The sequence below is a fragment of the Panonychus citri genome, unplaced genomic scaffold (genome assembly GCF_014898815.1).
Source record: "Panonychus citri isolate SS breed McGregor unplaced genomic scaffold, ASM1489881v1 Contig00028, whole genome shotgun sequence".
Lineage (NCBI taxonomy): Eukaryota > Metazoa > Arthropoda > Arachnida > Trombidiformes > Tetranychidae > Panonychus > Panonychus citri.
The window spans coordinates 2,502,381-2,516,939 of NW_026515433.1; the positions used below are offsets into that span (position 1 = coordinate 2,502,381).

At 30.3% G+C, this 14,559-nt stretch overlaps 3 protein-coding genes across 3 annotated transcripts; 2 read left to right on the top strand and 1 right to left on the bottom strand.

The window, feature by feature from the left end:
* The first annotated feature begins 1,738 nt into the window (after window positions 1-1,738).
* On the top strand, window positions 1,739-9,606 carry LOC128396895 (putative fatty acyl-CoA reductase CG5065). Its single transcript, XM_053357546.1, has 8 exons — window positions 1,739-2,249; window positions 2,677-2,793; window positions 5,984-6,159; window positions 6,246-6,318; window positions 7,662-8,350; window positions 8,433-8,562; window positions 8,637-8,764; window positions 9,035-9,606. Exons 1-8 carry the CDS (start codon window positions 2,163-2,165, stop codon window positions 9,174-9,176), a joined length of 1,542 nt encoding a protein of 513 aa, XP_053213521.1. The 5' UTR covers window positions 1,739-2,162; the 3' UTR covers window positions 9,177-9,606.
* A 316-nt stretch (window positions 9,607-9,922) lies between these two features.
* Window positions 9,923-11,369, top strand: LOC128396898 (uncharacterized). The gene has a single exon (XM_053357548.1). It carries the CDS (start codon window positions 10,082-10,084, stop codon window positions 11,195-11,197), a length of 1,116 nt encoding a protein of 371 aa, XP_053213523.1. The 5' UTR covers window positions 9,923-10,081; the 3' UTR covers window positions 11,198-11,369.
* Window positions 11,370-11,446: 77 nt separating this feature from the next.
* Window positions 11,447-14,275, bottom strand: LOC128396900 (tropomyosin-like). The gene is made up of 9 exons (XM_053357550.1): window positions 14,114-14,275; window positions 13,819-13,959; window positions 13,599-13,724; window positions 13,193-13,444; window positions 12,779-12,849; window positions 12,632-12,707; window positions 12,491-12,553; window positions 11,988-12,057; window positions 11,447-11,897 (listed from the first exon to the last, which is right to left on the bottom strand). Exons 2-9 carry the CDS (start codon window positions 13,930-13,932, stop codon window positions 11,815-11,817), a joined length of 855 nt encoding a protein of 284 aa, XP_053213525.1. The 5' UTR covers window positions 13,933-13,959; window positions 14,114-14,275; the 3' UTR covers window positions 11,447-11,814.
* Window positions 14,276-14,559: the final 284 nt, after the last annotated feature.

The following is a 14,559-nucleotide window of genomic DNA, read 5'->3' on the forward strand; positions in this document are numbered from 1 at the left end:
TTAGCTAATAATTAGTGATTGTCAAATGTCATTGGTTGGTGATCAACAATTACAAATCTATTTCAATCAATCTAATTGTTTATTATTCAAAATGGTTGTAATTTTAAATTGTCAAGGATAAAATTGCAAAGACACAAATCAGGGTAACAATTAACCGGAACAATAAGAAATCACATTTCCTGTTACTATTAAATTAAATCACGAATCAAACAATTAACAACAAGAGCGAAGCCCAAAAAAAAAGGTTGAGAGTAAAAACTTAATTGCGACAATTAAGTTTATCGAATGACAATAATCAAATCATGATTGTTTACATCCTCAAAAATCATCAGGAATCAAAGACAATCAGATTTAAATCATTTAATCTAATTAATTGAATGTTAAAGTGAAACAATTTAGCAAAAAATTAATCGTAACAATCAAGTGAATTGAAAAGTTATATTAAAAAAAAACCTTTGATTCAATGTCAACGTTTGATGATCAAATGTAATCACAATTAATATGAATTTGGATTATGATTTAAATTGTGTCGTTAATTATTATGGTAAGACGATTGACCTGGAAGACACAATTTATTAATGAAACAATTTAAATTGTAATAAAGGTTAACAAGATTTAGTTAGATTCATGTTATCAATTTACTAATTGTTGGATAAGAAAAACAGTTCAAAGGTGATTTTAATAAACTAAATGATGATTAGGATGATGATGAATTCAGGAAATGAATTTGAATCTGTTACATGAGCTCTCATTTCAACAATTTAATCATTAACTTGTGAGCCTCAATTGATTTGCCCTCAGGCTTGATAACCTTTACCTTACAACCTTAAACAACAACAAGAGTAACAAATGGTTACAATAAAAAATTGAAATTAAACTGTTCTGTTAAATGATCAGCATTGATTAACCAATTAAATTGTGATCAGTGATGATGATGATCACAATTAAGTATTAATAATAATCATAATCTTTTTTATTGTGAAATCTAAGTTATATTTAAGTAAACATATTAGTTGACAATCAATCAATTGGACAGATGAACAAAACTGTTTCATTCACGTGTAGAAACAATTAAATTGATTGTTGTTATAATTATAAAAACAATCAAATCAAATATTAATAAAATTTCAAGTTTTTTGTTAATTGTTGATGATCAGGGAAACAAGTTACACAAAATCAAATTGGATGAAAATAATCAGTTGAGTTTAGATTGTTATTCAACTTCGCGAGCCAATCGATCGGCAATTAGTTCACGATCTATGGACTTGGTCATTGACGGAGGGAAAATACGTCAATAGATGACGACAATTCAATTCGACGGGAAAAGAAAGAGAAAGGAGGGTCAAATGTTTTCTTTCGTTTTCGTTACCGGTTTATTTTTCTCATTCAAAACACTCTCACTTTCGATATCGAACCAATTTATCTTCATCCTTGCTCTCTCTCTCTCTCTATCCTCCCTTTTCTGTCTGATTTAATCGCCAGATAACTAATACAAATCAGGCTTTTGATTCCGTTTCAAGCGATACGATAGTTTGTCCTACAATCCAAGCGAAACATTTTCGAATCAAAATTTATCTTCATTTCTCACTCTCACTTTTTTCCTCTCTATTTCTCCCTCTCCCTTCATCTTCATCTCCCACTCTCCATCTTCCTCTCTCTCTCTCTCTCTCTCTCTCTCTCTCTCTCTCTCTCTCTCTCTCTCTCTCTCTCTCTCTCTCTACTATTTACCTTACACTTGAAAAAATGGTTGATGTTTAATTCAATTTTGTCGAGTTCTATTCGGATTATTTTCTTGATTCAGTTGCTTCTCATCACTTGGTGTGTGTTTGTTTCGATTGATTTTTAATTCCTTGTTTTAAATCATTGGTAATTTAACACAATTACCTATTTATAACTTTCTCAAATTTTGGATCCACTAATTAGTTAATCAACTGTGATTTACTTTGTCTGTTACTGTTATTGTATTCATCTTTTAATCATTTGTAATCAAAGTTTTTACACTTTTGCTAAATTGTGATCAAGTAAATTGAAAGAGCAAATCTTTTTCCCATTTGTGTTTTTTTCATCTCTGGATTGACAACTTTCACCATTCATACAGTTTATTGATTGTTATATTATCTCCTATTCAATCAGAACAATTAATCGATTCCGTAACAATTAAGATGGACACTTTCTCTGAATCAGAGATTGCAAGGTTTTACAATGGACGAAGTGTTTTCATCACTGGAGCCACAGGATTCATGGGAAAGGTGAGAAAACAATTAACACAATTAATCAAATTTCCCCTCATTAGTTAAAAGTGTTAAATTATTCACATTCATGATCATCAATCAATCATAAAGTTTTCAAGATTGAGCCTTGAACCAATAGCCAACTGATCAAATGGCCAATCAACTAATTTAACGGTTTAACCGCAGCAATTAGTAGTTGAATTTCAACTGAAGTTATTAATCAAATGATAACTAACGGTCAGTTAACGTTGAGATGACCGATAGTCTTAACTAAATGTCATGAAAACGATAAACGATCCTTTCCGTTGACCAATACAAAAAAGGATAATCCCTCTAATCCTCAAATCGTTGTTACTTCCGCGAAAATAAGATTTAAATCCAGTTGATTAGCTTAATTATCGATTTTCTAATTATCTTTTCTCATTGTTTTCCAAACTTTAATTAGGTTCTGGTGGAGAAATTGCTTCGATCTTGCCCTGGAATTAAGACATTGTACCTTTTGCTTCGTAACAAAAAAGGCCTCGCTCCTCGACAGCGACTCGAACAGCTCGTAAATGACCGGGTAAGTTGATCGACAAGTTAATTTGATCACAATCATTTAATCACTTGAATTAGCCACTAATCAGTAATCAACATTTCAAACCTTTCGATAACAATAACAAGCTCTCAATAAAGTTTTCATCAAACTGGACGTTCAAGTTAATTGTGATAAATTGATGATTCCACTAATCAAAATGAGTCAAAATTAAGACAATCAATACTATTCATTTGGACAGTTAGTTGTTGATTTTTTATTTGCACTAACAATCAAGTTAATTGTCAAATTTGAGTCAATACCTTTTTGATGTGATACAAAAACTTTCAATCAGTTTGAAGCATCTTAGTTTTTTTTGGTTAATCGTTACGATTTTAATCAACTGATTGTTGTTTTTTTATCAGTTATTGGGTAAATTTTAATTTATATTTAGACAATTTTTTGGTTAATTGTTTATTTTGCTTATTAATCAGTTGGTTTAATCATTGAGTTAAGTTGCCAATTGTTGACATGGACTGATTAAAGTTTTCATTGACAAAAAAAGTTGTTACTTTTAGTAACTGGATTAAGTTAATTATTGTCAGAAATTGTCAATGTTATTTTTTTTTACTTAAATCACTTCCACAAATTGTGAAGGTTGTCCATTTATAACAATTTACTAATTGATTGTTGATTCCAACACTTTTTGGACTATTTATCAAACTTATTTAGATTTCCAACCTTGTAAGTCAACCAAATAACCGGTGAATTAGTAATTGTCTTTAATTGTAATTAAGGACCGGCTTCTATGGTTAGACTGTGTTTAAGAGTTAATTGTTACTCTAATTGTGTCCATGGTTCTTTAATTGTTCCTGTTCTTCGGTCATGGTTGATTTAGACCAAAAAAAAGAGACAACAATTAAAAAGCTAATTGTTAACAATTCATTCCCAGTTTGATATTGATTAAAAAGTTTCTTGGTAAAGATAATACTCTGAGAATTGAATTGTAATCAGATTTAATTAGTAAGATTAATTTTAGCTAATTAAGAGTCATTAAGTTTACAGATTATACAATGATGATGTAAATACATCTTAATTAATAAGACCAGAAACAATTAAACATTGATTCAGACAATTAATATAAATCCTTGAAAATATTAATAATCATACAAAATTAGGCAATTTGTAAAAACTAATCAAATTTAACCACCATTAGTTAATTGCTGTAGAAAATGAGAAATTACTTTAAAGACAAACAGCTGATTAAGTGTTAATTACTAATTACATTGGTTAATTTTAAATCACTTTGAAAGCTAATCAAAGGTATTTCTTGCTAATCAATCAGAGGACCAGGTAAATCATTTTAAGCTTTTAAATTGTCACAATTAACTAATCAACGATGATTTTTTTGCTATAAAGTTCAATTCAGCTGATTGATTGAATGAATTTTTAATTGTTAATTGCAATCAAATGGTCAGCTAAAAAATAACCTAATCAACTGCTCTGGGTACAATTAGATTAATTATTTCAAGGTTGCAATCAATGATTAGTTGATTGTCTGAAAGTTAATTGTTGAAAATTTAAAATATTCATTGATCCAAATGGTTAATGTTATTTATTGGAAATCATTTCAATTGATTGATTATTTTTGTGATGATTTCTTTGATTTTTTGTAATTAAAAAAATCGATTATTTTTCCTCATCCCATCAGATTTTATAATTAGTTAATTGTTGGGAAATAATTAAAAGGGAATTATTTAAATCAAAAGATTTCTATTAAGTAAAAGACTCAAGGTAATTTAATTATAACTAAGATGTTACGTTTAATTTGCCTGCGGGAAAAAAAGTCGAAAATCTAATTCATTTCTGATTAGTTAATCACTGAGAAATTAATTGTAGTTGATTTTGGTTAAATCTATTGATTGGCGATTTCTTGATTGTCAAAACACTTTGATTGTTGAATAGAATCAATCTCTAAGTAATTACAAGGATAATTTACCTTTGAATTAGCAACAATTTGAAATGAAATCAAATTTGATCAAATTTAATAGCAATAATTTGTATCAATCATACCAACAATTAGCAATTACAATGAAAATATTTACAATGATAATCAGTTGATGTTATCAACCATTGTATCAACAATCATGAATTGATTGATGATTTGAATGAAATTAATTGATGTTTACAACGAGAAGTGAAAAACTTACAATTGTCATTGATGAAAAAAAAAACAACAGCATTGAAATTAATTGGAAAGTAATGATTACCAAGTGATTACAATTACCCAGCAATTAATAGAAACACGGAAAGAAATTGATTTGGAAACTTTTTTGTTTCTTCTCATTGATGATTTTTAATTTTATCAATCGACTGATTTATTATTGTATCTGTTGTAATTTGGTGTCAAGTTGATTCTTAATTGGATAAAGGTTACGAAAGTAACGGAAGTGATTCCGACTTTGATAGTGACCTAGAAAAGGTAAAAGTAAAAGTGCAACTCTTAAAGATCGTCCGATCAGCCTTGAGAAGCGAAACTCGAAGCGAAAAAGTTTCGACTTGGTGATGATGGTCAACACGAATAAAACACTAACAAGGTAAACCAAATGACCGGAGGTCATTTAACTTTCTAATTCGTTTCCCAAGTACTTGAACCTTTAGGAAAAAAAAAACATTGGAGGTTAGAAGACGAAAGTAGTTAAAATGAAAACGTTTCTCAAACCTTGATGACCGTAAATCAAGGTTTAATTAGCATGAATCATCATCTTAATTGTAAACATAAAACTGGGATAAGTGACCTGATATCAACTATTCAGTGTTAACAGTTTCGAGATGATTAAAACCTTTAATCGTGTTTAATAAAACAGGAAAAATAAACGTTGTCCTTCAATCAACTTTCACCTTCCTAATTGTTATTGAAATTAACTTGATTGTTGGTTGATTGTTATCGAGAGTGTATTTGAATACCTGTTACCTGGTTTTGTTTTTCTAATTGTAATCAAAATGTTGATTGTTGGTCAATCAACTTTTCCCACTTTCATCCAATTCAATTACTATCATCACGATGATGATGATGATGATGATCTTGAACCTGAGAGAGAAACTAATTAAACAGCATACAAATTATTTCACAATCAGTTGATTGTTGCAATCATCAATTTTAATTCAATTTAAATCTCTTCTTTAATACAAATCGATCATATTAATTATCCAATTTTCGTTTGTCCCAATGATTTAGGCTTTCGAGCGGGTTCGAGAAGAGAATCCAAAAGCGCTCAACAAAATCATCGCCATCGAAGGCGATATTACCATTGATGGTTTGGGAATATCACAAAATGATTTAAATCAATTAGTCAAAAATGTCACCGTTATCTTTCATTCAGCAGCAACAATTAAATTCGAGGAACCATTAAGGTAATTACAATTGATTAGATGAATGTCCAAGCAAAAGGAGACGAGATAATTTATTAATTGTTGATAACTTTTCTTGTAAATTGTAGAGTTGCTGTTAATTACAATATGCTTGGTACCAGACGAGTTATTAAATTGGCTCATCAAATCCCACAATTAGCGGTAAGTTGATTGAATTAAATCAGTAATCAATATTTTTACATATCGATTCTCATTGGAATCACTTGTTGACCTCATTCAATTAAATTGTATATTATCATTATGTACATCAATGGACAATCAACTGACCTTCCGATAATAATGTTAACAACAATTAAAAAAGAGAAAGAGAAAAATTGATTTGCAAATATCATCGGTTTAATATTGAGGATAAATTACAAGTTAATCAATACGATTGGTTAAATTGTATCAAATTGTTGTTATCTCATAGTAATTAACTCATTGATTAACTATATAATCAGTGAATAAGTTAAACAATTAACAACCTTACAGGAGATACAGGAAGATACACTTGAAGTGTTTAGTAATTAAATTTAAAAGGGAAACCCAATCAAACCTTGAATACAATTAGCAATAGAGTATCAACAACAAACGCAATTAATTAATTGTAAGGTTATTTTAACGGATTAGAGTTTAAATTACTGTTGTCATTTAATCAAATTAGAAACACTATTTAAATATTATCTAATCAACGATCTTGAAACCAAATGATTTGTTGTGTTAGTCCAATGAATTTAAATTGTTGTTTGTAAAAAATACTTTGATTACAATTAAGTTGTTTTTTTTTTGGGATGATTATTAATTTTTGATTGAAAATTGATTTTTAATGATAACCTTTGTCAAGGTTAAATGATAATATGTATACACACATACATAGACAAGATGATTAGATGACAATTAACTAATTTCTGTCTAAATTAACCTCGACTATGTGAAGATGCCAGTTAATTGTTGGTTGATTGTTTGGAAACATATTATTTGTATTTTAAGTAACATTGTAGGATTGTTTTGATTACTGTTTTATTAATCAAGTAAATAGCACAATTTACAATCAAGATTAAACGGTAAATGACCTCAATTAGATTAGTTAATAACCTTCATGGTTTCAATCTTTCCTTAATTGTTGTTTACTCTTCTTCTTCCGTGATTTTTGTTAATAACAATTAACTCGCAACATTTTCCTTGAGCTATTTTTATCAGATTAATTGTCAATTACTTTGTATTTCTTGGTCAAAGTTAATTGTATTGATTAATTTCACTCATTGTTAGTTGATTGAAACGTAAAATAATCAAATTGTTGTGATTAAAAGGATTGACCTCATCAGATTATTTTCAAATTCTTGTCTCAATCAGCTGATTGTTGTAAATAATTAACTGGTTGACCTTTACTTTAACCTATTTGTTTGTTAACAGCAACAATTAACTTAATATGAATTGATCACATTTCTGGCAAATTGAAACAATTTTAATGATTTTTTTTTTCAATCTTTTTGGTTGATATTTAGGCCTTGGTTCATGTGTCAACTGCTTACGCTAATTGTGATCGACAAAAAATCGATGAGGTCATTTACGATCCGAAAATAACACCCCAACAGCTGATCGATGCAACTGAATGGATGAGTGATGAAATGATTGAAAACATTTTACCCAAGCTCTTGGGCGCTCGGCCAAACACTTACACATTGACCAAAGCACTGGCCGAGTCTATGATCATGGAGGAATGTGGTTCTATTCCAGTGGCCATTGTCCGTCCATCTATTGTTACCGCTGCTCGTCGTGAACCTTATCCAGGTTGGGTTGATAATATTAACAATGTAACCGGAATCTTTTTGGCCTCATGTAAAGGTGTCCTCAGGTCACTTTACCTTGACTCAGCCGCTGTTTTGGACATTATTCCAGTGGACATTGTAATTAATCTGATGATTTCGGTGGCCTGGAACACGGCAACAAAGCCACACAATAGTATTCTTATTTACAACTGTTCCTCTGGTGTGGTCAATCCAATCACCATTGGTGACATTGAGAAACACACTTTCCCCTTGGCCATTAAATATCCTTGCTCAGAGCACTTTCGATACCCTGGACTGACCATCAGGTCAAATCGTTTTCTTCACAATATTTTTGTCCTTCTTGACCATTACATGCCAGCTTACATCTTTGACACAATCAGCTCACTTACTGGAGGAAACAGAATGTAAGTAATCACCAGATATTAATTAATACCAACAATCAACTAATCAACTCTCTCTCTCTCTCTCTCCCACTCAATTAATCAGGATGGTCAGACTTTATGATAAACTTCACAAGGCAACTGAACAATTAGTTTTCTTTGCAACTCGTCAATGGCAGTTCAAATCAACAAACATCGTTGACCTCAAAGAACAACAATCAGAATTTGATCGAAAGGTAAAATGAAATGAATTACTCTCAATTGTTACAATTAACTTACCAATCGAATTGCTCTCTCACCCTCTATGTAGACATTTTGTTTCGATGTAAAACAAATCCATTGGCCTCAATACCTCGAAGATTATTATCTTGGTATAAGACGATACATATTGAAAGAGGACAACGCAACAATACCCGCAGCCAGGAAAAACTTAAAAAGGTAACAATTAACTCTAATCATATGATTAAGAAGCGATTGAAAGAAAAGGGAAAAAGATTCTAATCCATTGAAATGAATTGCTAATCGTTCAATGATCAATATCACATAATAATTTAATCTCTCTCTCTCTTGTAAATTGTAAATAATTTAAAAGTCAACAACTTATTGTATCTAATCAAATAATCAAAAGTTGGTGATTGAAAATCGCGATTCTAATTGTTACTATTATTGTGAAGCAAACAATTAATTCATTTCTCTTTCTATTTTTAGGCTTTACTTTACCAATAAATCGATCGAGTTTCTGATCTTTTTTGGACTGTTGAACGCTTTCATGTATCGAACTGGTGCTGGTTCCTATATCTGGTCATCGGCGAAAAGTAAACTACTCGACTTTGTACAATCTCAAATATAAGAAGAAAATTAATCTGTAACAATCAATTTGTCGAAACAATCACGGTGACAATTAAAACGCCGTTAGAACAACAATCAACTCTTTAAACACGAACACACAACGTACACAATTGCGACAACAAAGTACCAATAATGAGAAATTAACAAATTAACTTTTACAAATTGCTACAATCTCGTTAATCAACAATCAATTATCATCATCATCTTAATCATCTCCATCTCCATCATCATCTTCATCACTTTCTTTGATTAATTAAAATCAACTTTAACCCTTTCTTTCAATTTAAACTTTTCCACACAAAAACAACAACAACTTGTAAATGATTTAATCAAATCAAGTTAATTAATTTGATTAACTTTTTTTTTTCTCTCTCTCTCTCTTAATTATTGACTTTTTCTTTCTAATTCTTTCCATTTTCCAACAATTAAATATACAATTAAAATTGCGGTTTTTTTACTTTCTAATTATGTATATATAAATATTTACAATCAACTAATTGTCACGATAATTGCTGATCAACTTTTTGTACCAAAATTAATTTCCAATTGATTATTTGAAAGGTATTCAATTAACTTAATTGTTGACAAATTGATGAGACGAAAAAAAAACATTGAATAAAATTATTATGTGATTAACTGAATTCTGCTTCGTCTTAATTGTAACAATTAACCAGATAATTATAATATATAAAACCTATTTTTTGCTGATCAATCAATCAAATCCAAAAGTAATAAAAAAAATCAATTTGATTGTAATCAATCAAACGGAGACTCAGATTGGTGACAATTAGTTAATGTGAAACTTGATTGTGTAAACGAAACTGATTAATTTCCCCTCGATTATGTTAATTGTTACAACAAATTAACTATCAGAGATTAATTGTCACGTTAATTGTGAACATAATCATGAACAAAATGGCCTCGAAACGCAAATGGTCAATCGTTAGTCGGTTGATGACCATTGAAAATATTTTGTATCTTTTATGTGGATTGTGTTGTTTGTATCAAATTAAATTCATCGTAATTAAGTATTTGTCCTTTGATTATATCACTCGAATCCACTCATTTGTACCTGATCGAACACCTTTACCTGATTTAGTTTTTTGCATTCGATTCATTGAACTAATCAATGTAACTAAATTCATCTCTAATTATCCTGATTTAACTCGTACTCTGAATGTGACCAATGAACATGATTATATTCACTTAATCCGATCATCTCCTGATCGAGTGACAGATTTAATCTCATCAAGTTTAACAATTAAACAATTGACTCAACTTTTATATCCAAAGGAGCAAATTATCAATAAAATCACAGTAATTGACAGAGATTCAAAATCAGAGAGTGATTTATGTTTAATTAAATCATTTTACATCTCAATCTCTTTCTGTATATTGACCGCTTGCTCTTACCGAGGTCAAGTGTCCACTAACATTTCAATGTCTGACCATCACTCGGCTGCAATACCTTTTTTTATGGTTGAAATTAACAATAAATACTTGGATATTGGTCAATCCTTTGGACTGACCCTTGTCCCTCCAAATACTTTACCTTGGGAAAAAGATCAACGTTGGCTTGACCTCGACACGATGAGTGGACCTTACACATTTACGATCATATTTACGATGTTTTTACAAAGTCTCCTTCCGCCTCCATATCAATCACAGTGTCACAATTATCGGGACGATGGTCACGTTAGCCAAGCTGAGGCTCGTAACGATTGTCTCAATCGTCACTCATTAAGTGAACTAGGGGTCAACTTTGATTCCGCCGTTATCGCAGACAATTTGGACCAATATTTTGCACGGAAACTTTTAGCAAACAATTCGCAGTCAAAGTTTGTCAAACTAATCAGTCGTGTGGCCGATTCGTGTATTCAATTAACCTCAAAAATTGATTGTTCATTTATCTCTTATCCAATTCAGGAATATGATAAATTTTACACGGGCTCGAATATGACCTACATTGTCCTTGAACAAATTCGAGAGCCAGTGTTTACTGTTTCAGTTGAACCTCAATGACTTTCTCTGATTGTTGTATTTCAATTGGAAGCATATTGGGAGCTTGGTTTGGATTCTCTATCAGTTATCACTTTCCCTTAATTGTTACTAAATTTTGGCGCAAATTTAAAGGTCATCTCGTTAGACGAAGACAACGTAATCAAAAAATGAACAAACAACAATCATCAGCAATCAAGACCATGTATTTGATTGATCATTGCAAAGATTAAATTTCAAGTCAATAAATTGATTAATTGCGACAATCAAATGATATTAATGACTTTTATTTGGATGGATTTTTATTGTTGATGTTATTTACATTTGATTGCGAGCGATTATCTAACAATCTAATGGATTTTTTCTTGATTTCAAAATACAAATCAATTGATCAGTTTATCAGTTGATCAATTCTGATTAATCTTGATTCTAAATCAACGTTTTCTTGGCTTAATTCCAGCATATAATCAATGCTCATTCAATTTAGTGGTTAACTTCATTGAAATAAGGAGGATAACTAACAATTTAAATTGTAAGGATAATATTAGGACTTGATTAAAATTAAAACGGCAAAAAAACAACAACAAACAAAACAAGGAAACGAAAGAAGCAAAATATTGATGATTAGTTAATTGTTCATCTTAATAACCAGTTAATTCAGCAAATGTTTGATCCATTTCGTCAGTCAATGATTTGTATTTCTCCTTCTCGTGAGATAGTTCATCTAATTGTAACAATTAAAGGAAAAAGAAACAAACAAACAAATGAGAATTTAAGATGCGAACAATTAAAATTAATTCTAATCAGTAATTACCTTCGAGTCTATCGACTTCCTTTAATAACTTCTGGACACATCGCTCAGCAAATTCAGCTCTTGATTCAGCCTGGAATTGATTAACAGTTGGAACAATTAAATTAATTTTCCATTGAGGAGAAAGTAAATTGTTGTTGTTGTTTACGTTTAAAGTTATAATTAAACTGAATGTTGACAAATCAAAATTAAGCCAAATTTGATTTCATCATCAACTTAATTATCGTTTCAAGAGACAGTTAATTAATTTGATGTTTAGTTAGCTAGTTAATTATGTTATCTTAATCCAAATGTTATCGTTTCTCATGCTTAACGAGGATGGAAACTTAATTGTTACAATTAAATAATTGATAGAGAAACATTTTTCTCTTCCATATCAAATTAACTGTTCAATCATATATCTTATATCTGTCACCAGAGGAAATTAATGCAACAATTAAGCTAATCGGTTGATGATTAGGTGATGAAATGATTAAGTTAATTTGGGAACAATTTAAATTATTTACCTCTTGAAGTTTCATAGTTAAATCCATGATTTGAGCTTCATACTCTTCTTGTTTGGCAAGTGACTAAATTGATTGAAAGAAAATGATTAGTTAATTGTGATTCCAAACTGTTACAATCAGTTGATTGCAGTTAATTGTTACCTTTTCTTCAGAAACTTCCAATGATTTAACATTGTTACCAACGACTTTCAATTCTTCCTCCAGTTCAAGTATTTTCCTAATTGAAATTTAGAAAATTGATCATAATCGATAATTAGATTTAATTAATTGTTTAATCATCGTACTTACATTTCACCGGTTTGAGCTCTTTCCTCAGCTCGTTCAAGTTCATCTTCAACCTCGGCCACTTTTCGGGCTAACTGATTGTCACAATTAAATTAAATTGTTAGTTATTAATTCATTGGTTGACCTCGTAAGCGATTGATTAACTGTTCAGTTAATTATCATAACAATCAATCATCAAACATAATAATCAATTGATTGACACATTTCATTGACTATAAAAGTGAAAGTTGATTAAATTAAAGGGAGAAAGGACAATGATTATCCCTTGTGATCACAATTGAATTAATTGATTGACCAACCATAACTTTCATCTTCTTGATTACAATTGTAGTTAACTAATTGTGATCTTTTCGAATCTCAATATTTTCTTGCTTGTTGACGATCAATTTGATTGTTAATTGTTTTCTATTGATTTACCTCATCGTATTTCTTGTCCGCTTCTTCAACTGCATTTCTCGCTTCCTTTAATTGTGCCTCTAATTGTTTCAATCGTTCAGCGTCCATTTGATTTCGATGTTCGAACATTTTTCGAAGTCGTTCACTCTCATCTCCAGCCTGAGAAACTTGTTCTAATTTAACTTGGACATTTCGAGTCTTCTCTTCAGTTTTTTCCAATTCTTCTTCCAACTGTTGAACTCGACGAGCTAAAGTTGCCAATTCGTTCTCAGCCTTAATTGTGATTAAAAGAAAATACGAAAAAAAAGATGAGCAAAATTTGAGGAAAAAAAAACATTGAGAACTTTGATCGCCACCAATTGGCTTGATCACTAAGCTAAAGATGAATTAGTTGATCACAATTAAAGAAAATTAAATCGATACTTACTCCATGAAGAGCCTTTTCCTTATTTTCGAGATCCTCATTTGCTTTAGCCAAATGATCGGTGGCCGAAAGTAATTCCTCTTGGATTTGGGTTAATCTTTTCTCGAGAGCTTGAATCTCCTCTTGAGCCTAAATCGACACGTAAACAAATAGCTGATTAAAAGAAACCACCAACAATCAAACAAAATCACTTATAACAATTAGCGAGAATAAGATGAGAAACCTTTTGCACTTTAGAATCAGCTTCTCGTAGTGAAGCCTCGGCGGAATCGGCTCGATCCATAGCATTGTCCTTCTCGATCTTGAGAAAGGCCATTTTTTTCTTGATCGCCTCCATTTCTAAGCAACAATTAAAATCAAATCACTGGAAGAAAACAATCAACAATCAAAAATTAAAATCAAACCAAAACCACAACTGAGAAAACCAAACAAATCAATCAACCATTAATCAAACCATAAAGATCAAATTAACTATAAAATATTGACGACAATTATAAAAATCTAAACATTCACTTTACCTAAATTAACAATTTAATAAAAAATTTCAAGTCTTTCGACTAATCAATCAATTGGCTGTAAGGATTCAACGATTAGATGGATTAACTGAATCAAAAGTAAATCATGAAGATGAAGATTTAATTTGAATAAATGAATTCTCTTGATGATTATTTTTGACAATCACGAATTTAACTGTTGAGAAGAAAAGATTTGCTCTGTTAATCAAAGCAATTAAAGAAAGAAATAAAGAAAGAGAGAAGGAGGAAGATGGATCATAATCTTCATTGGACTCATCATCTTAATCTCTTTCATCTTCATCATCGTTCAGAGAAATTCTGAGAAAAAGTTCTTGTCATCATTTCTTCATCTCTTCTGACCTCATCTTCATCTTAATATCTTTTAAATCTTCATCTTTCCTCTTCATCTTTAAGAAGTTAATCTTAGCATCAAACATTAAATTCTAATC